General features: G+C 38.2%; 2 protein-coding genes across 2 annotated transcripts; one reads left to right on the top strand and one right to left on the bottom strand.

The window, feature by feature from the left end:
* Positions 1–385: 385 nt before the first annotated feature.
* ARL1 (ARG1-like 1) lies at positions 386–14151 on the top strand. Its single transcript, XM_077381738.1, has 12 exons — positions 386–798; positions 4708–4831; positions 5092–5174; positions 5288–5399; positions 5485–5589; positions 9909–9959; positions 12512–12601; positions 12704–12812; positions 12909–13057; positions 13152–13205; positions 13542–13771; positions 13883–14151. The coding sequence occupies exons 1-11, from the start codon at positions 653–655 to the stop codon at positions 13764–13766; spliced, it is 1248 nt and encodes a 415-aa protein (XP_077237853.1). The 5' UTR covers positions 386–652; the 3' UTR covers positions 13767–13771; positions 13883–14151.
* Positions 14152–15951: 1800 nt separating this feature from the next.
* LOC143879382 (peroxidase 31-like) lies at positions 15952–18909 on the bottom strand. Its single transcript, XM_077381737.1, has 2 exons — positions 17958–18909; positions 15952–16662 (listed from the first exon to the last, which is right to left on the bottom strand). The coding sequence occupies exons 1-2, from the start codon at positions 18623–18625 to the stop codon at positions 16335–16337; spliced, it is 996 nt and encodes a 331-aa protein (XP_077237852.1). The 5' UTR covers positions 18626–18909; the 3' UTR covers positions 15952–16334.
* Between the last annotated feature and the right edge of the window lie 3999 nt (positions 18910–22908).

Below are 22908 nucleotides of genomic sequence, written 5' to 3'. Positions count from 1 at the left end.
GCCCCCACTATATTTTAAGCTAGTGTGTAGATAACTTATCTACACATATGTGTAGGAACCGTTTTCTCAAATAAAAAATGGTTGTGTTGATAACATTTCCTTTTAAAAAATACGCTCAAATACGCTGGGAAATTCTGTATGAATACCCTTGGGCTACGCACTACACTACGCACCCCAGCGTATTATAAGTTTTATACCTCTTTGTTTTTGGACGATGATATTTTCACCCCTTTACAGTACTCATTGGCCTACTTTTAACGTGATTTGACAACTGTTCACATTATAAAGGGGGGGTGAATGCGTACGGAAGAGGGGGTGAAAATATGAGGGCCCTTGTTTTTTTGAAAAAGATGAGAGAATATAAAATCTCCTCCAAACTTCCAGCTCCTTTTTGTCCCCTTATGTTCTTCTTTGCTCCATGCTCTTCCAAAACTCCACATCTCCCAGGTCTCAAGAGCCCTAACCCTAGAAATCTCCGAATCTTTCAAGATTTCTGATCCTCTCCATTCGATTTCCGAGTGAATGAGAGATCACGATATGCATTTCTCTCGCAGATTCGTTAATGTCTTTGAAATTTCATCTGAAATTTCGAGATAGCGAAACTTTCTAGGGTTTCGTGTTTTTTCTTTTTCTTTTCGAGTTCCGAACGAGAATGGCGCCCTCTCGATTTTCTTCCAAATCAGAGAAAAAGATCGATGCCGTGAAGCAGCAGAGGAGAGATCCTTATGAGGTTCTTGATGTCTCTCGCAACTCTACGGACCAGGAAATCAAGAGCGCGTACCGAAAAATGGCTCTTAAGTAAGCTTTTTTTTGTTCTGTTTATAGAATTATTATGTGTTTTCTTCGTTTTTTTAATAATCTTTTCGTTTTTTGAGGCTGTAAGAATGTTTTGTACTCTCCCAGCTTTGTTTTTCCTCGCTTGAACGTTCGAATACCGATTATTATGTTCACGAGAACATACATTATCTATTTTTGTTTGGATTCAAGGATTTTATAATCTAGGCTTGCAAAATCCTGGATTTTACAAGCTAAAACTGTTGGGTTGTCTTGAATTTCTTAAGGCAAGAGGCTTACGTACGTCAGCTTTTAGGATTCTTTTATTTGAATCCTCCACTAATATGAGAATCCTATTTCTATTGATAACTTTGCAAACGGTTGGAGTTTATCCAAAAGTAATAAGGAAAAGCTGCCGTGTGTAACTTGGTGAAAATAATAACGCAAAAGTTATTGGGTTGTGTTCACGACTTGGTGAAAAAATTGGGAAAACAAGAGGAGGAAAACATCTTCAAGAACTAGAAAAGGGTTTTGAAGGCGTGGTTTTTTTGCTATCTCTTGGTTGTGAAGAAGGTCGAAGGAAGCACGAGTATTCTAGGGATCTTTGGAAGCTTGGATCCTAGACGGCATCAAGGTTGTGACTTGTGTAATCCAGAGAAAGCTTTGGGCTTTTGTAATCCGGTGAGTGCTTCTTGTGTAACCCACTTATTTCCCACATAGTGAAATCTTTTGAAGTCTTTCTCCCGTGGACGTAGCCACCACAGATCGTGTGGTGAACCACGTAAAATCGTGGTGTTCTTGTGTGCTTTATATGTGGTTTGGCTTGCACTTTACTTTATTTATTCTTGCAAATCATACTTCGGAAACGTTGCGCAGTATTATTAATTAATACCGGAAACACACTTTCATGTTCGGATTGTTAACGTGTCCCCGCGGAGGGCTGATTTGCGCCCCAATTCCGCAACTAAAACCTAGATTTTATAATCTAAACCTAGATTTTTATTACCTAAAATCTGGATTGTACATTTTCAGGATTATAAAATCATGATTTTAGCTTACAGAATCCAAGTTTTAGCATGTAAAATCCAGAATTTTGCAATCCTATATTATAAAATCCATGTATACAAGTGGCAACTATTTGTTGAAGTTTGGGGGTTTTGTTGTTCAACTAAACCCTAGCATTTGTCAGTTATCAAGTAACTCTATTTACGCTGCAATTGGTGATATTAATTGTTTTCCGTGCACCGGTATCTTTTGGACATGTGTAATTTGTGAGCATTTTGTGCTCTTTATTTATTTATTATTATTTTTTGAATGGTTGTGCTATGTCTCTCTATCAATATTCATCTCTCTGTTTTGCAAAACAAAAAGATGATTACAATCTCATCCAAGAACCTTTTATTGTTCTCTGAGGTAATAAGAGTACACAGTGTTGGAATGATGCGTCAGTCATTTTATTATCACTTTATCTCATAGGTCTGCTAAGTCCCCATTCTCTGGTATAACCTAAATGCTTCAACATGGGTGCCTTGCTCATGTTTGGCACATCGATTTTGAGGTTAACCACTGCACACATGATGTAACGAGGCTCTTTGTCATACCTAATCTCATCAATCGTTTGACTAGGTGTCACATGAAGCCTAGCACTGTAGGATTCTCTGAGACTGGATGTATAATCAAATGGAGCATTGCCTCAAATGATTTCTCATCTCAAGGATGGCTCAGCGCTCCTGCCCCATACACTCTGGAAGACACTTTCACTGTTCTGTTGTTTAGATATTTAATGTATTGTTTATAAATACCGGAATAAGTACTCGGGAAAGTAAACTCGTGTAAGTAACTAACATGTGGAACTATAGAGATTAGCTGCAAAAACTGGTTAAGAGAATCGACTTTAAACTTAATTCCTAATGTAAATAAGCTGAGGAAACTCTTGCAAGTTTCATCCGAATGATATAATATAATGGATCTTTGTCCATCAGCGAATAATGTAAAGAAGTACATATCCAAGGTATGTGGGCACGCATCAACCATCTGATGGATAATACTAGAAAGGATGTCATTTTTTTTTCTGGTGTGTCTCAACTGTAATGATCATAGTTTTAAAACTCCCCTCGTCATCGTGGATTCCCCCGAGTCGACTACCTTTTACCTTGGCCGTGTTCCGCATTTTGCCGCCACGTTCCGCGTTATAACGCCACGTTCCACGTTTTGCCCTACATAGTCAATAAAAACTCCTTTGACTCTCCCGAATTATGACCACGCCAACCGAGTACTTCGCGCATTCATAGGGATTAGTCCTGCACTCCTGCCCTAATATGGCGTGGAGATAACCTATGTCAAAAAAAAAAAACTAAGAGTGCATGCGATGAAGCATGGGATGTGTGGACGGATTTAACTCCTAGAAAGTTAGGCTCGAAGTTTCCTGCGATTTGAAAGCAATTCAAGACAAAGGCACTATAGTGCTATCGTGGTCAAAGAGAGAAGTTCATAGCTCATGCTGCAGATTGTCCGCTTGGATACGATGGTCACGCACAACAGTCACATGAGGCACTTCAAGTCTTCAACTATTTCGTAGCAGTAACTGTGAGGACTTCTAAATAACTGCTATTACCATTGGTCTATACAAGTGACTGAATCTTTATCTGAATAATGATCCAAACTCGATTGTTGCTCACTTTACGTTCATCTTCAACCTTAACTTTTCTAGTGGGATCTTCAACCACGTTCTCATGCTGTGAATTAAGAAGTATTCATCATATTCTGGAATAGATGTCGAAAGTTCTTCTGTGGTCTGCTACGTAGTATGCTTAGGTTCTCACTTTACGTTCAACTTAAATCTTTTCTTCTCTAATAGGATCTTCAACCATGTTTTCATTCTGTGGATTAAGAAGCATTCATCATATTCCAGAATAGAGGTCTCATGATCTTCAGGAGAATACGTGGTCTGCAACGTAGTATGGTTAGGATCTTACCACTGTAGCTCCTCTTGTGAAGCACAGAATATTGCAACACTAAGTGTAACCCATGCTTCTATTCTTGGGATCCTAATATGTTTGATATTACAAGGTGTGGCATTATTCGTTCTATGTATGGAAACAGTTAGTTCATAGCTTTTAGTTGGTCACCTTGCTGACAGCTGTGTATCGATTGTTTCTGATTCTCAACGCCATTTGTTGTTCATATTTTACATTGTTCATACAGCTTTCTGGAATATGGATTGAGATGATTGTTTGGATGATTGGTGCTTCAACACATCGCCTTGGCTGGCTTCATGCCTCTTCTGTTTTTGGCTTTTTGCATTCCAAAATGGCCACTCTATCTGTCTTCTGCCAAGATCTCTGTGTTGGGACCTTACCTTTCACCTGTAATGTGGTTGTTTATACTTTATATTCAACCACTCTTTAATACAGCGATACATCTTGTGGCTCTAGCATAATGCTTTTTGTTACTTAGCCTTGCTTCCACTTTTGGTTTCCATAAGATGATGAGACATACTGATTTTTTTTTCTTCAATTTGCAAGAAGCTTTTGGCTAGTGTTCTCTTACTTTCTTACATTCCCCTGTATGATAAATTGGAGGTTCGTTGACTAGACTCTTTCTGGATGGGGCATTTCTTTCTTGTACACAAACTGTGCACATCAGTTTCACTATTCGGATTGCTAGGGTGGGTGTTCAAGAGATACTTTAGGATCCATGGTAAAGTTGATGTTGCCTGATCATGAAATGGGAGCCATAATATCCTAAAGTTTGTTATGCGTATGATATTGTAATCTGTAGTGACGCAGCCAGAGTTATGGTTTTATAATTTTCATGAAATTGTATTTAGTTAGAGCTTTGGCATTGTGTATTTCGCATTATTGATTTTTCTATTTTTTCCATTATTAGTGGTCGATAAATTGCTTTGTGATATTCCTATCACGCATTTCTCAGGTACCATCCTGACAAAAATGGAAATGATGCTAAAGCAGCTGACACATTTAAGGAAGTCACATATTCCTACAATATACTGTCTGATCCTGATAAACGACGTCAGTATGATACATCTGGTTTTGAGGTAAGATATTTAGTTGGCATGCAACTTATGTGAACGTGGTTTTTTTTAGAAAGAACTTATGTGAACTTGGTTAGTTCACAATGATTGCTTGTGTTTAACAGTTCATGGGTTTTATGGTCTCTTGTTGCCAAGAACAATTTTTTCAGTCTTATTTCTTATATGGCTTAACAATAAATAGCTACACTGAATTCATTTGACTTTTGTCATTTATCTTGTTAACATTCAATTTTAAAATGTTAAGTAAATGATTTTTTTCCCAGGCTGTTGAATTGGAAAGCCAAGAATTAGAGCTAGACCTTTCAAGTCTAGGAGCTGTGAACACCATGTTTGCTGCCCTTTTCAGGTAAGCCCAATGCTAGTGTTGTTTTATGGTGTCCTTATATATTCTCGGGATATTTGTTATCCATAAGCTATGAAATGCACTCAGATGTCTGTTCTGTGTGTACTGCTCAATAGTAAACTTGGCGTGCCGATTAAGACAACTGTATCGGCAACTGTCTTGGAGGAGGCATTGAATGGTACAGTAACCATTCGCCCACTTCATTTGGGGCAACCTTTGTTAAAAAAGGTGAACTTTTGTTCTCATTTTCTTGGTTACGCTTTTATTACTACTTACTATAGTGGACATACTGAATCTTTCCCATTTTGTACAGGTGGAGAAACAATGTGCTCATTTCTACTCTGTAACAATAACAGAACAGCAGGCACAGGCAGGATTTGTGTGTAGGGTGCTATCTTCTGACAAAAGCAAATTCAAGGTTTGTGCAACTTGCAAAGTATTACAGAGTCTTGAAATCATGTTTTCTATAGCGATTACATATGGTTGTTACTGTGCTCTGCATTACCAGTCCTTATCTGATAATAATCACATGTGGCTTAGATTCCTCTATAAAAATGTGATCATGGCTTATAAAGTGAAAGAGTCGCATATGGCGAAAGCAATTGTTTTGTAAGCACTTGGGCCTTGTCACTGTCATTGCTGAATCAACTTGATTGATTTTGTCTTCTTGCAAACCGTGCTCCACTTTGGAGGAATTCCACTCGTTAACTAAATCTAGAAACCCAGGATAATATGATTGCCCCTTCGCGAATTGAAAGGGCTAAAAGACGAAAGCCCAAGTGCGAGTCTCTACTTGAGGAGGAATGTGGCTTGACAACGGCTAGGAAGATCCTGCTTGTAATCTTCCATGTGATGAGCCTCTTGCACACCTTAAACAATAAATCCGTTTAAAGAAGACATTGATAGGACTCCTTGGTCTTAGACAAAATGAAATTACTATATGCTAAACGGGGTCAATGAACAATAATACCCCAAATCAGACCTCAAGATTCTAGCTGCAACAATTGCTTTGCCCTCACTTGTCCACATTCTCCAAAAGCATCATAATATTTGCCCCTTATTTTTGTAAAGAACCTTTAATTTATGGCCTACGATCTATTCAACCTACTTCCAATATAGAATTCTCTTTGGTGCCGACGGTTCTGTTCACCTTCTCATTTCCTCTGCTAGGTTCACTACGCCCCGAGATCACTTTTATTATATTTATTTTATTAAGAAAGCAAGGGTTTTTATCTTACATAGTCCACCTACTTTTCCCTATTCTAATATAAGTTGGAATTAGAATGCAAGCTTTCTTATTATAATTTAATTAGAATTCTCAGTATCTCAAGAATGACCCTAAAATTTCTTCACCTTAGAAATTATCAAATGCTGCAATCTATGTGTCTAGGTTGAATCTCTCATACTGAGACCTAAGGGATGTGGCGTTTTGATGGAGGCCACCAATTGAAGAAGAAGAATAAATGGGGTGGCCCATCTATCCATTGGAATTCATTTATTATTTTATTTTAATTATTGTGTTTCGTAGGGGTATACCTTGAGTTTATTACTTGGATGTTTGTTCATTTTAATTAAAGACTCGACTTTCATGAGTCAATGTCCTAATAGGGTTAAAGTCCAAGTTAATTGGATTCTCTTTAGTTTTGTTTTATTTAAATGGGTTTTTGGCTTGTAAACAATGCGATTCCGAATGAATCGATTCTATGCTTGTAGTTAATGGCTTCCATCACTTGTGATATGATACAGTCTTGTAATTCTAAAAGAGTAAAGTGTTCCTGCGTAGCTGCTCAGATAGCCTATCTGAGCAGCTGCTTCAAAAACTCATGTGGCCCCGCATTTTTGGGGTGATCCAAAGCATTCATTTGGAAGGCCCTTCCATGAATAGGGTGTGTACCAAAGATGAGCCATTTAAGATCATCCTAACCCTGCCATTTGTGGAGGGAAAAAATGGTCAAAAATAGTGTCAATCCATTTTCCCCTCCACCTTTGATTGGGTTAGGATGATCCTATAGGGCTGATTTTTGGTACACACCCTATCCATGGAAGGGCCTTTCAAATGAATGCTTTGGATCACCCCAAAAATGCAGGCCACATGAGTTTTTGAAGCGGCTGCTCAGATAAGTTATCTGCTCAGATAAGCTATCTGAGCAGCTGCGCTGGAACACTATTCTCATTATAAAAAGTAGGGCTGTAAACTGAGCGGATATGGCTATATCCGAATTCGATTACAGTATACACTATCCGAATTCGGATTCGACGGATATTTAATATTTATTACCGAATTCGTATCCGTCGGATATTGTTCGAATTCAGATATTATCCGTATCCGTTTATCCGGTAAATTCGAACATTTTATTGCAGCACTTTATCTTTTTTCTCCTACTTACTCGAATGAATTTTCCAAACCTTAAAACTAGACCTCTACATTCTCTTCACAAAATTAACTCTCAAACCCTAAAATATATGAGATCATTTTCTTCCTTTTAAAACAAAGGCAGAGAGAGAGAGAGGGAGGCGATGGGGATGAATGATAGTGTTGGTAGTGGTCTTTGTGTTTTTCTTTTTTTTTTTGTATATGATGGAATGAGTTTGGGCTATTTTGATGGAATGGGTTTGGGCTATTTTTGTTTTTATATTTTTTTTCTAAAAAGAATATTCACTTTTCTTATAGAAACAAAAGATAGTGTGTCATTACTAAAAATAAATATTAATAATATTATTATTAATAAATAAAAAGGATTTACTTCTCGGATTCGGATGTTAAACGAGTCGGATATACCAATTACCAGATTCGCATCCGCTAAGAGTCGGATATCTCATAAACGGATTCGGATAATATCCGCTTGAAACGGATTCGGATAATATTCGCTTAAAACGGATTCGGATGCGGACGGTAATCGAATTTCCGAATATCCATTTACACCCCTACTAAAAAGCATAAAACAATCTAGGAACTAGATGGATAATAGCTTAATTATAAAACACAATTGAGTACTCATTGACTTAGTTTGTTTGATACATCTGTCAAATATTAGACATCTCATCCTGGAACATAAATAGGCTAAAGGTTCATCCGGATCTTCTAGGGCTTCAGGGTGACTTACCGCCCTTCCTGTGATTAGCCTCATCCGGATCATCAGGGTTGGTCTTTTAATATGTAAGTAATTGACTGGCCTGTCAATGATCTTTAGTTAATCGCTTGATTAAATATACTATTTCCGCACCATTCATTGTCACAAGTTATACTAATATGCCATAATAGCATCTCATGGATTAAGCAAAATATAACCACAAATATTATTGTGTGAATAAACATGTATGCGGCACACCTTACCCTTCAAAAAAAAAAATGTATGCGACACATCCATGTAAAGATTACTGAAAGACCACACCATTGCCTAACATTATACTGTTTTTGCCCTACATCTCCAGGTAGTAGGACCTTGCCAGATTGGGATGCTCTATTCGACTAGAAACACTCAACATGGAGAGCCTCTATCTTGGCCACTTCTAAAGAAAACACTGAATCCCTATTTGGAAAGAACGATTTGTGGTTGATGGTTGTGAATGCGACAAAAGTTCAGTTTATTCCCTCTACTCTTGATAGGAGAGAACAAGGTTACATTAATCACAGTATACTTTCCCAAGAACAACTACTTTTGGAGTATGTCTCCACAGCCCAGTAGTCCACACATTTAGAAATCATCCTACAATGATTTCAGTGGGACAGGGACCTCGTAGAAGTATGAAAATCAGTAAAATGAAAGAGAGAGATTAAATGGATGTGAGCTGCAGTTGTAATGTCCAAGACTCCAAGCAAATGGAGAAATTGTTTGAAGGAAGGAATGAGATACTTTAGCAGTTGAATTACCTATCTAATTAATCCATGTATGATGTAAGCTAGGCTTGGGACATGCTTCCTTGAACTCTGCATCTCTTGCCAGTGTTTTTTAAATGGCCACCTTGATAGCGTTAATAAAAAGCTCCAAACATATGGGGAACGGGTAGACCACTTTGGGCCTATGTGTTAAAGCACGGTGACATTATGGAATACATTTGTTGATGCATTTTTTTTGTTACTAAAATCACTTTCAAATAATCTAGAAAAATCTGTTTTTTCAGTGGCTAGAAAATTCTGATTCTTATTCCCATCTCTTTGATTTTAATAGTCTTCAAAATCCATTGTGATGTTTACATTGAAAAGCTTTTTATGCTAGTTTTTCTGAATTAGTACAGAAGCATATATTCCAGAAAAAATTAGAAAAGTATCATGACTAATTTCCTATATGTAAGCATTAAATCTTACTACTGAAAGTTCAAGGATCTAGCAATCTTACTTTGTGGCTGTGCTTCATATTGGTACAGAGAAGTATGCTATCTCATATCTTATTTTGTGCAATCTGAATTATTATTATGATTGAAAATGTTTGAGCAATCTGAATTATAACCACTCATTTCTCTTGATTTCTCACACTAAACCTCCATAAGCTTGAAAATATCAATTCCCTGAAGTTACAAATCAAACTTTCTGAACTGTACACTTTTTATCCACTCCTAAAATCTTCTAAACCATTCTCTTTGCCCTCAATTCTCCAACAATGATAGACTTATTAGCATGTGGCATGTATGCTTCTTTTAAGGAATTGTTTCATGCCAATTAATGTTTATGTCTTGACATATTTTGCAAGTGCTACACCCACCCTTATTCCCCAACTAATTAGCTTTATTTATATCCAGCTGTTGTACTTTGAGCAGGAAGAGAATGGGGGATTAAGCCTTGCATTACAGGTATGTATTATTCAGCATGGTTATTTAATTGGTGATTTTTTTTAATGGTAAGCAATTTCATTAAAAAAGGAGAGACCGAGAGGGTCCCCGAGATAAAAAACAACAATAGAAACAAATAAAACCATAAAAGTGCAAATAAATACTAGGGAGGCAGAAAATCAAATAGCTCCAAACTTTCCCTAGATGCTCCCTCTTTTGCCAACTTGGTGAAATTGATACAAATGAATGAAATGTCCTCAATTAGCTTGCTTAATACTGCTCGAAAGTTGTGGAACCACTAGGCCCAGGCTGACATTTTATCCGAAATAAACAAATGCGACGTAAATCTTTAGTCTTATGTGTGTGTTGGTCTGGCCCATGGTTACTAGAAACAGGAACCCCCGCAGCTGCGTGGGGGGGTGGGGGGGTGGGTTAGTTATGATATCCCTAGAAAGTTTCCGAGGTTATTTTAGTTAACTGTTAGGATTAGAAACTCACACTAGAGCACTTATTATGAGTGGCCAGAAATGAAGACAAAACTCGGATCCTAAAACTATCTATCTATAGAATGAAAGGACTTGAAAAGTTGCAATGGTCAGTTTCTGTGATATGATCACCTGTGGATTTTAATAATGGGAAAGATAGTTTATAGGTCCATTTCATTAAAAAAAAAGAAGATAGCTTGTCGGTTGAAAATGGATTTTTCGTCTACCCAAATATTCAATAATCACCTCAATATAACTAGAGTAAAGCTTATCTTCTTCTTACACTTAAGGACTCATCATAAAAACATGCATACGATGAAAACGGCTATGCCTTCCAGGTAAACTTTTCATAAGTGGTAGAGAAACTGCCATAAAGCAGAATGTCTACACAACCAAAGTCAAGTATCAATCCAAAACTAACATTTTGCTTTCCCGAAAGTTGAATTCCCTCTCCATGCAAACAGATAATTTTTATCTTTTCAACGTCAACTACAGATCATTTTAATTACACTCCATTATCTAATAGGGATTAATAGACTCAAAACCAGCATTTACTAGTAAATCTTGCATTGTCAAGAAAGAAATGAAAATTCTATCCATAAACATGTCAATAGAAACAGGCATTACAAGGACAACACACATCTAAATTTCTAAATGACTCCACTTGTTTAAGGGCAGTGATAAATCGACCCCATTATATCTTAAATCGACCCCCATGTAGGGCAGTGCTTAGAGAGAGAGAGAGAGAGAGAGAGAGAGAGAGAGAGAGAGAGAGGAGAGAGATTTAATTCTTATTTCAACTGTAGATTGAAGTCCAGTAGAGCAAATCATATATTTCAAAAGCTCATGCCCAAGGAACCGGCTTTATGTAGGACCACTATGGAAGGAAAATCTAATTAAAATTTAAAATTTGCAGGATTTGAACCTTGGGGACAAACTGGTCCTGGTGAATTATGCCAATGACTAAGTGCAGTTTGAGTAGGGTTTAATCAGATGTCTTCTAACATTGACCTTTTAGGCTACCATTTCCTTTGGATGGTAGGATTTTTCTACATAACTACTACTCAGCATGAACATTGTGTCCTAACACTCCCAGATATGAAAAGAACAGCATTCATGATAGCCATGAAACTCCCGTTTGCTGTGGCTTTTCCCCTAGAAAACTACAGTAATGATGTTCTTTCCTTGGAAATTTTAGTACTAAAGTTGCAAGGTGAATTTTGTAGGAAGTGGGTGAGATTCAAGGCAGGAAATAAAAGAATGTCTAAAACTCTAAATAAGTTTTCTTAACTTAGTTACCTTTTGGCCCTTTTCAAGGCTTTTGGCTAATTAACAGGATTCACTAGGCTAATTAACAAGAATGTCTAAAATTTAGTCTAAATAAATTTCCCTAGAGCAGCCACCTCATGAATAAAGACAAAATCTGTTGAAAAGTGAGCCTATGTGGCTGCTCTCTCATGCAACAGACCATCTGCAAAATGCCTTCTGCGATGGACCCTAGCAAATCCCATATATATATATATATATAGAGGAAAGTGTTTCTACTCGGCCGAGTAGAAAAGCTTATCTACTCCTCCCTTTAAAAAGTACAGTGGGCCCACACATTGTGGATGATCCAAAGCATTCATTTGATAGGTCTTATCATAGATAGGGTGTGCCCAAAAAATCAGCACCAAAGGGTCATCCTAGCCCTTCGTTTTGTTGGGCCTTGTAGAAACAGAATGGACGCATCTTACACATCTTACACAGTGCGTCCATTCTGTTTCTACAAGGCCCAACAAAACGAAGGGCTAGGATGACCCTTTGGTGCTGATTTTTTGGGCACACCCTATCTATGTTAAGACCTATCAAATGAATGCTTTGGATCATCCACAATGTGTGGGCCCACTGTACTTTTTAAAGGGAGGAGTAGATAAGCTTTTCTACTCGGCCGAGTAGAAACACTTTCCTCATATATATATATATATATATATATATATATATATATATATATATATATATATATAGAGAGAGAGAGAGAGAGAGAGATCAATGAATCGCACCATTTTGGGTAGGTTGTGTGTATTTCTGAATCTCTTGCTGGTGCAGGAGGACAGCGCAAAAGCAGGAAAGTTTACTTCTGCTGGGATGTATTTCCTTTGTTTCCCTGTTTTCCGGTTGGATCAAACAATCAACTCGGTATGTTTTACAGCTATTTTGATAAATCCTAAGTAAATCTTGATATTCAATATGTTTTTTTACTTGTATTGCTCTCTGCTTTCCAAATGTTGGTGCATCCAGATGGCGGCTGCAAAAGATCCTGATGCCACTTTCTTCAAGAAATTAGATGGATTTCTACCATGCGAAATAACTGAGCTAAAAGCAGGCACCCATGTATTTGCTGTTTATGGTAAGTTAACATTTCTGTTTTGTCCAATTAAGCATGCTTTTCTTGAAGTCTGATTGCTGAAATTACACTGTTTCATATGGTATGACACCATTTCAGGTGACAATTTCTTCAAAAGTGCAAACTACACAATAGAAGCCCTATGTGCTGAGCCCTTCTCAGAAGAGAAGGAACAACTTAGGGATGTAGAAGCACAAATTTTAAGCAAAAGGGTTGAACTCTCTAAATTTGAGACAGAGTACAGAGAGGTTTGCTTTTCTTTCTCATGAGCAATTGCTTTTACCACCCTCGAAGAATTACATTTATTTTTTTTTGAGTTTTTTTTTATATCAAATATGACAGGTGTTGGCTCAATTCACAGAAATGACCAACAGATATGCACAAGAAATGCAAGCTGTGAGTTCACCTCCCTCCTTTTTGACTAAAATTTCATACTTGTCCAGTGAGGCACTTCCAATTCGTTGATAATTTTTTAAAATGTTCTCTATTGCCATGGAAGCGGTTTTGGATCTATCGTTGGTAAAGTGGTTTCCTTCCATTTGTGACCATGACCACTTCCAGTTTCATTTAGTCTTGGTTTCTTTGCTGCTTATGTTTGTTCTCTAGTCCATCTCAGTCAGGGTTTTCTTGTTTCTATTTGCTATTTTAAAAAAAAAAAAAATCATTGCCATTAAAAAAATTGAAGGGGTTTCGGGCAATCTTGATGACTTTTTATTTTTGCTCCGTATTTAGATAGACGAGCTACTTAAGCAAAGGGATGCAATCCATGCCTCATACTCAACAGCTCCACCTCTGAAACGTAATTCAAGTAATAGCAAAGTCAGAGCATCTTTCAAGGAGTCCAAAGGGGAAGAAGAAGAACGGCAAACAAGAGAGAAAAAGCCAACAAGGGATAGACCAAAGAAGAAGAAATGGTACAATATCCACTTGAAGGTGGATAAGAGAAAGCCTTGCTGAATAGGGTGAGGCATTTGATCTCCCCTTCATTTTATCACCAGTTCTGGCTTGCCTTGTTGATGAAAGTTGGCAATCCTTATATTGTTGGGTTGAACTTTTTATCTGAATGATCGCAGGGAACTCTGACCAGCGGCCGGTGGGTGATCCATGCATTTTCTGTATTTGTACCTGCTTATAATTTTGTTGCAGGGTTTTTAGGCATAGGGTAAAGTATGAAGTCCAAACAAAACAATTCTTGGTGGGCATTTTTCTCTACATTCTGGCTTGAGACTGAGTGAATCAATTCAGAGCAAGAGAATGATGGAGATGGTAAAATCTCATGGTAACTCTAGCATGTAAAGGATAGATCTTGGTGTATTATTAAATTATTTTCTCTGTTATTTCCTTTCGATTCTTCGACTTTGTTATTTCTGGCAATCAAACCAGCCTTAGCATCAGTCTTCCCCATTCACGCCTTTTGCCTGCTACCGTGAACAATAGTTAAACCTGAATTTTCACAGGTTTCCATTGCTGTGGTGTATGGATTGTTAATTTTGTCGGAGTTTTCTAGACTTAAATTACTTCTGCATTAGTGGGCAATGATATTTCCACCCCTTTTTGGTTTTCTTTTCCTGTAAATGACAGCATGTCTAATATTTCTGTTTCTTTTTTCCTGAAAATAAAGTCATTTTAAGGAAAAGAGAGACAGAAGGGTTGGAAATGTTGGGTAGGGGGATGGAAATATCATTTCCCTTCATTAGATTTTTTTTTTTCCGTTAGCAGAAAAGGCGAGTACGTTACGTGCTTATCTGGCCCCACTTGGCTGAAATAAATTAGTTGAGATATTTCTTATATTTTGATTTGCTTTCCGGTTGTTTAGTTTGGCTAGGAGTCTTACAAATAAGGGTTATCTAGATTAGGGACTTTTTATAAATAACGTGTACTCGGACTTTCTTGAAAGAATGAAGAAAATTATTTGAGAAAGTGTATCGTGTGCACAAAGGAAAGGAGGAATGACCGTTCCCTCGAAGCGGGTCAAGAGCCTGATCTTCCCTTTAAGGAGATCAAATCCGGTACGAACCGATTTGGGTTCGTAACAAATCGGTTCGAGGATCACATATCACCACCAACAGTTTCTTCACATGGAAACTCGTAAAGAGTTGTAGCATATTAACTACAGCTGGAAACAGCCTAGGCAAAAACTTTAAAGTGGAAGGTGGATGAAGTGATGGTAGGCCCAAAATGTGTGTGCTCGATTTAATCTTCTAATCGGTGGCCATTTAATTTCCAGGGTGAAAATGAAAGATGATCTTGTGAATAAATTTCTATTGTTCCGTGAATGGTTATACAGGCAACACGACATGTAGATTGCAGAACTGTTTTTCTTGTACAGGTTACGCATGTGATGTAGCTGTGTCTTGCCATGCCAAACGGGGGATTGATCCATTAGGCCTTGTATAGGATCATGTTGGTTGCCCCCATGATTGTCCACATTGCAATGGATATTTCCTATGGTGAGAGGCCAAAAATAAGCCAGGAGGAAAAGGGTTGGCACATGGGCCCAAGAGGGCGACAAGGAAACAGCACTTATTCCGAGGCATTTGACCGAGAAGAAAAAAGGTGTATTTTCAATCTACTTTCCTGGTTTTGGACCCGGAGGAAGGAAGAAAGGTAGTGGGCAAACTATAGTTAGGTCCCATCTTTATTCAGTGGTCCAACTAACCCGTCTTATACCCCAAAAATCTCACCAGATTTGTTACTCGACCAGTGGCGACATCTATTCAACGAGTGATCATAAGATCATTCGATGTGCAGGATTTTGAGTCATTGCACAGCCACACCGGTCATTGATCTTCCCTAAAATGCGTTCAGACAACCATATTAAATTGCTTCCCACTCAACAAAAGTCAAAATTTACGCAACCCCTAAGCTTACTAGTTACTATCATTCCATCTAGAGAATGCTCTAATACAACTCTCTCTCTCTCTCTCTCTCTCTCGTAAGGGGATTTTCTGTTCCAAACGTCAAACAAAGGCAACAAAAACGTCAAAAAGGGCCAAACCATCCAACTCAACCAGTCAAAAGAATCTTAAAAAGGAAAACAGGGAAAAAAATCAAAACAAATGTGATCAACAAAAGATCATCCATTCCAACTCAAAAACAACTCTGTTTTCATTGCACCCATGTGCTTCTCCCCCTCTCCATATAATCAATGGAAAAATACATCATCATATTATATTACAAATAAATTATCATCCAATTCAATTACATAATCAAAGAACAAGAAAAGGGATATGAGAAATATGGAATAACAATAAAGTATCAAAAGATTGAAATAATAAAAGATGGAAAGATAGACTCCAATCCCCATACTAGAAAAAGAGCTCCCTCTTCGCCTAACCATACCCAAATCTCAAAAAGTTGCAGAGAGAGAGAGAAGCATTTATCACCATCACCATCCTCATCAGATGATGAACATGAATATATATATATAAATAGGATCGGATTAATGAACAACAAGAAGAACAACAATATATCATCACAGGAAAATAATGTAACATCTTCCTCTCTTCCTCTCTCTTTATTTTCTTAGGTCGACAAGGAATTGAACTGATCGCATCTCCTCCTGACTTCCCCATGTAGCCGCCCAACCTTAACCCCATACAGACTAAGCTTCTCCATGGCCTTTACAAAAGCCTCGAAGAAGGCCTGCTCGTTCTTAGAGTATAGCTCCACATAAGGCCTGGTTCGTGCATCGGCATACAGACCCTGATCAAATGCCAACAAACCCAAACCCCTCGGCAAATTCTGGAAATACATGTTGTCGAATTTTCCCGGAGTCATGATATCGTTAAATGCCGCCATTGTTGGGTCTTTCACATAATTCGCACATGCCTTCCTCAACCCCTCTGCATACCTGTTGAAGATTAAACGATTAAATAACAACTCCTCTATCAGCTTAAGCTTTTGGAGTAATTGGTTGTTTCACATGGTACCAGAGCTATTGCCTCACATTGCCTAACAGGTCATGGGTTCAAAAGTTAACAGCTCCTTAATATTAAAATCCACCTGTATGGCCAACCTAAAAGGAGGGGCCACACCTGAGGGGAGTGTTGATGAATACGTGATTAAACAACACAAAGTCCAACCGCTTAAGCATTTGGGAGCAATTGGTTGCTTCATATGGTATAGAGGTTCAAAACTTAAGAGCTCCTTGATATTAAAAATCCATGTGTATGAGGGAGGGAATGTTGAAGAATACGTTGTTAAACAACACCAAGTGAAACATGGAACAATTGGTTGTGGCCCTGACCCCAGCTTACCCCAGCTTAGGGGGTCCGCCTAACCCCAGCTTGCCCATAAAAAAATGGTCTAACAGCTTAAACTTTTGGAACAATTAGTTGTTTCACATGGTATCAGAGCTATTGCCTCACGGGATTCAAAACCTAACAAACTAATAGCTCCTTGATATTAGAAATTCATGTGTACAGCCAACCCAATATGAGGGGCAGTGTTGAAGAATAAATGATAAAATAACACCTTGAGCTTAGGGAGGAATTGGTTGTCTCACATGTTATCAGAACTATTGTCTCATGGCGAAAGTTTTAAATTTCAGTTTCAGAAACGTATAAATTTTGTTGGAAATCCTCTAAAATCACGGAAACGTGTGACCACATATATAAATAATAGAATTTTAAGATGAAATTTAAGAAAATGCTAGAATAAACACAAATACACACTTAGAAACCATCACATAAGCAAGGCAACGATCCATAATGATTTAATAACATCAAACACTTTGTGACTTATATTGTCGATCATATCTGATAATTCACTACTCACCACATTTGACATGGGATTCACATATAAACATAGTATATGCACCGCATTTCATATGTAATTCATATAAGTATAATAATGTAACACATTCATATAGTATACCACTAACCTACTTATTAATTTGGTTTCATAATGGAGACATTTGGGTCGTTTCGTGTCAGTTTTGGTGGAAATTTAAAATCATGCTCCCTGCATGTCCAGGGTTCAAAACATAAAAAGCTTCAAGAAATTAAACATTAATGTCTAGTAACAATTGAAAAAAGAAAGAAAGAAAGATGAATCACATGTAAAGGGAGTGTTGAACAAAAAACAATTAAATAACACCAACTCTAACATCTTAAGCATTTGTAGTAATTACTTGTTTCAAATTACCTGGGGTTCATCACCGGATCATAAGCCGACAATTTGCTGTAATTGTAAATCCTCGAAGTAAATTCCTTACAGTGAGAAAATCCAATAGTATGAGCCCCAGATAGAGCTACCATTTCCTGGGTATTAAAACCCTTATTAGCAAAAATAGCCAAAATCTCAGAAATACTCATATTCCCTCTTGGTAGATTCCCCTCAACCCTTGAGGCTTTTGAAATCAACCCATCTTTCCTACCAAGCATAACATTATAATAGGGCCCACCAACCATAGAGATAAGATTCCTAGTAGCCACAGCAAGAATATCAGAACAGGATACAACGCCCGGACAATCAAGCTCGAGCTCGGATTTTGCCCGGACAACCACGTCAAAGGCATCTCCAGGGAGAGAGAGATTAATGTCATGATCTCGTTCCGCCTTATTAAAGGCGTTGGATGAGATCAGTACGGATGCATCACAGCCGTCGACGAAACAGTCATGGAAGAACAGTCTGGTCGTGCCCCCAGCCGTGGTGGGCTGTTTCATCTGTTTGTCTACAACTGTGTTTTTCAAGATTTCTTCAAATCTAGGGCATGTTTTTTTGTAGTAGTCTAAGGAGAGGGAGTTAGAAGGGTTTATTAAGGTTGAGATGAGGATTAAGAGGATGGAGAGGATTAATGGTGGATGTGCCATTGTGGGTTAGAAAGTTATTTTGACCCTGCTTCCTCTAGGGTGAAATGGGGAAGATGAGAGGAAGCAGATGTTGTTTGAGGGGAAGAAAAATGGAGGTAGAGAAAATGGGGAAATGGGTTGTGGAGAGGAGAGGTTTTAGGGGAAATGGGTTATATTTGGGGGTGGAATTGGGAGAAAGATTGAAGGGTTTTTTATGCGTGGATTGCGCTGTATCGAACAGGGCACATGGGAGTGGAAGGCCTAAACTCTCGTTCGGCCTTTCTTTTCTTATTCTTCTGTTTTTGGGTTTGCTTACTAAAATAAGGTAAATTTTAACGAAATCAGGCCCAGAACATGTGTTGTGGACTTGTGGCCTTGTGGGTACGTGCACATCGTTCATTGGGATTGATCATGTGATAATGATATTGCCACCCCTGTGAATGACTGATTTTTAGGCCATAAATAGCACATCGCTTGTGGTTATGTGCCATGTGGTAACAGAGGGATTAGATAGGGACGGGGGACCATAGCAGAAGGCATTTGGCGGACCTACCCTTGCAGCCACAATGAGTTAAATGAATAAAACAAAATCTTATTTTGATTTTTTAGGTTATTATTGATGTTGGTACTACCATGTTTTGATAATTAAACAAAATCAGCTCGTCTTTAATAATATATAAACGGCTCTCAAAGGTTAATACCGTTCCCAAAAAGCTAACAGAGGCTAATCAAGAAGGAAAAGAGAAGCTGATTTTGTGCAATTATTAAAACATGGAAGTGCTAACATCAGTACCCTTTATTTATGGAGAGCAGAAGGGGAGGTAATTTATTCGCCCCCATAAATTCCCAGGCCGCTCTGTTTAATATTTTAATAAAATCACGCGAAACTCCCTTGTTTTCATAAAAATGTAACGAGTGTTCACGTGATATCTTTTGCCTCAAAGGCCACCTCTCCTCTGCATTAATTGAATTCTGAATGCCGATACGATTTAGACTTTTCGTATCGGTCGATATCTAGGAGGTTGGTTTGAGATGCTCTTACAAGTTACAATACGGTACAGCAAAGACACAACGTAAGTGGGGCACAACGGGGTTTTTGCTTTACTTATAGTTGAAGCTTACAGCTATACTGCAAAAAAAAAAAAAACACACTTTCAATAGTTTTGAAGGAAATGATATGTTCTCCTTCTTTTCTTCCTTGGGCAGCCGCTTGTAGGGTAAAAAGAGCAATCATAAATACACTGGAAGGGGGTGAATCGGGGAAGAAAAGGTAGGAATATATCACTTCCCTTTCTTTTATTAAAATAGAGAGGGAAAGTGTTATCCACCCGCCGACACGATAATGGCGGCCCCGCTCTTCAATTTACAATTTCAAATGGGAAATGATAAATGCACCCCTTTTCATTACTTGGGACACCCAGCTGCATTGTACGTGGCAATAAGGTCACTTTATTCCTTAAATGTGAAGTCAATTAACCCCTTTGCAGTTGGAGATACAATGCAGCTGGGTGTTCCAACTTCCAAGTAATGAAAATGGGCTCATTTATCATTTCCCTTTCAAATTACCAGTTAAAGGTTGCATTTTTTTTAGGGAAATGTTAACAGCACAATCTTATTTTGATATTTGGACAAATCCAGTTGTTTTTTCTTCTTTAATTGGGCCATGAGTAGGGGTGACAAAATTGGCCGAATTGAACCGAAACCGCGCCGAATCAGAACCAAATATCCGGTTTCGGTTTGGTGAAACCAAACCTTCACCAAACCGATTCAAATTTCGGTTCGGTGGAACCAAACCAATAGTCTGTTCGATTCGGTTCAGTTTGGGTCAGACCGAACCGTTGCCCCCAATTTCCAATGATTATGAGTAAGGGGTGGAAAATTAGCTAAACTGAACCGAAAATCCTGTTTCTGTTTGGTCAAACCAAACCAATCCAAATTTCGGTTCGGTAGAGCCAAACTGATGATCGTTTTGGTTCGGTTCGGGTTGTGAACCGAACCCGAACCATTGCCACCCCAACCCATGAGAGCCTTTTGATAAATGTAATAACCTTTTGACAGATATTTAAATACTAAAAGATAAGATGGGTTGGCGAAAATATCAAAATATGGTTGTGCTGATATCATTTTCTTTTATGGTATATCTTAAACAAACTATGGAGTGCAAATATCATTTACCATCCCCCAAAAGAGAAATATATTCAGGCTAATGATATCGGTGGCGACTGATATTGGCACTACCATGTTTGGTAAAGGAAAAGGCAAGCTGAGTTTCTGCGATTATTAAACAATGGTATTGCCAATATCAGTAGCCTATATTCTTGCTGCCTTCTTCAATCATCGTTCTCAATTCAAAGCATTATTAATGATTTAGATTTTTCGGTGCCAATGGAAATTGTAAAAGGATAAGTTTCAACAACTTTCAAGAACATCGGGTTGTGTCGGTGGCTGAAACATTATTAGCACTCCGTGTGGACCCATCGGGGCACGTGGAAACATCTGAAGCACTGTGAGCACTTTGACGGGGTTGTAATCAACCCACGTACATTTTGTCAAGTTTTTTGTTCGAGAAGGTTGCTAGCATTCCACATAAAAAAATTCTACATGCACTCACACAATCACAGATCTTGTCCTTCAATTGTAACATCTCTAAATTGACTGATTTGAAAATGTAGAAATGAAAGTCGTTTCTAGTTCTACGCCTTCTTTCTAAAAGATACTTGTTGGGCCCCACTTTATGTGATCAGATCCGTTGATCCAAGCAGCGGATATAAGTTCTATTAAGTACGGTTGAGATGAGCTTGATCAGAGGATGATATGCGCAAATGAAAAATAACACAAGCACTATAGAGAATGGTTTACGAAGACAATCCTATGTTATCCATAGGAAGCCCGTGCCCGATGAGACCAAGACCATGTGAGTTGTCTCGTGATTATCTACAAGCAGGGGCGGAGGCACATACAGCATGAGGGGGGCCATGGCCTCCCTAATGACTTGCAAAATCCCTTTTATGCTTCATGGCATGACAGCATGTACATGCATCTTTGGTTAGTTTAATGGCCATTGCCCACCCCCCCCCCCCCACATGACCAATGGAGGCTAATGTAAATCAGTGCGGCCCCTCCAAGTGTAAATTCCTGGCTCCGCCCCTCTACAAGATCAATGATCTTGATTTCCGCTACATGCCCTCCATTCCTTTTCATAGAACCCAAAAAACATGTCTTTTACCACTGATAGTGAAAGGGACTCCGCGTAGTTGGTCCACTAAAAAATTGGAGTTTGTGAGGATATGACTTCTTCCAAGTTATGCACTCCTAATTGACCTTTTAAATAATTACATAGGAACACATTTATTAAATATTCACTTTTCAGCTGATTTTGTCTTATTCATTTAATTCATTTGAGGTGGCTGCTCTCACATGCAACAGCCAGCAGTCAAAATGCCTTTCTATGATGGTCCCTAGCAAATCCTTTGGAAAATTCATGATATATTAGCGTATCTAACCCAACCAATATTTATTGAAATATTCATGTTAAATTAGCATATCGAACCCCCATTGATACAAATATTTATTTAAATATTCTCTATATGTATCAGCATATTAACCACCATCCAATATCAGCTTTTATCGATTCATCAGCCAATGCATCTCTATCAAATATTCATCTCAACATTATCTCTTATCATAACAAAATGACAAATACACCTCTATAATGGTACACACCTAGGACAACTGTAATTCAAAAACTCAAATTGAATAAGAAATTGGTCATGCAGAGTCAAATCAAAGAGGTTGATTGCAACTCATTGAGAGCTCGGTGCTTGCAATCTATTTTATGGTTATATATTGTTAGTGTGTCATAAAACATTCTAATTTCTACCACAATGGTTAGAAACTCATCGATTTAGATTTTACTTTGCCTTGAGGGTTTGCTCTTTTACTTCTTTATAGCTAGCGAGTTCTATTTGACTCAACTAGTTTTGCAAACGATTTGAATTAACTCGGACGAGTTTCAACGTGGTCCAACAAGTTATAGCATTAAATTAACTCGGACAGGTTTCAAGGTGACCCAACAAATTATAATAGTATGGTGGCAATATTTTGACGCTTATTTGGAACGGTAAGGTTGCTCCACTGTGACCCGGTGGTCAAGGATTCGAGTTACGGAAACAACCTCTCTGCAAAGCAGAGGTAAGGTTCCGTACATCTAGCCCTCGCTAGACCCCACAATGGCAGGGGCCTTGTGCATTGGGCCACCCCTTTTTTTATTTGGAAGCTGGCCCTTTTTTTATTTGGACGCTGGA

This window comes from Tasmannia lanceolata, unplaced genomic scaffold, assembly GCF_043159265.1.
Source record: "Tasmannia lanceolata isolate RefF3 unplaced genomic scaffold, GAP_Taslan_0.1 ptg000006l, whole genome shotgun sequence".
NCBI classification, from domain to species: Eukaryota; Viridiplantae; Streptophyta; class Magnoliopsida; order Canellales; family Winteraceae; genus Tasmannia; species Tasmannia lanceolata.
This window is presented reverse-complemented; position numbering and strand designations above follow the sequence as displayed.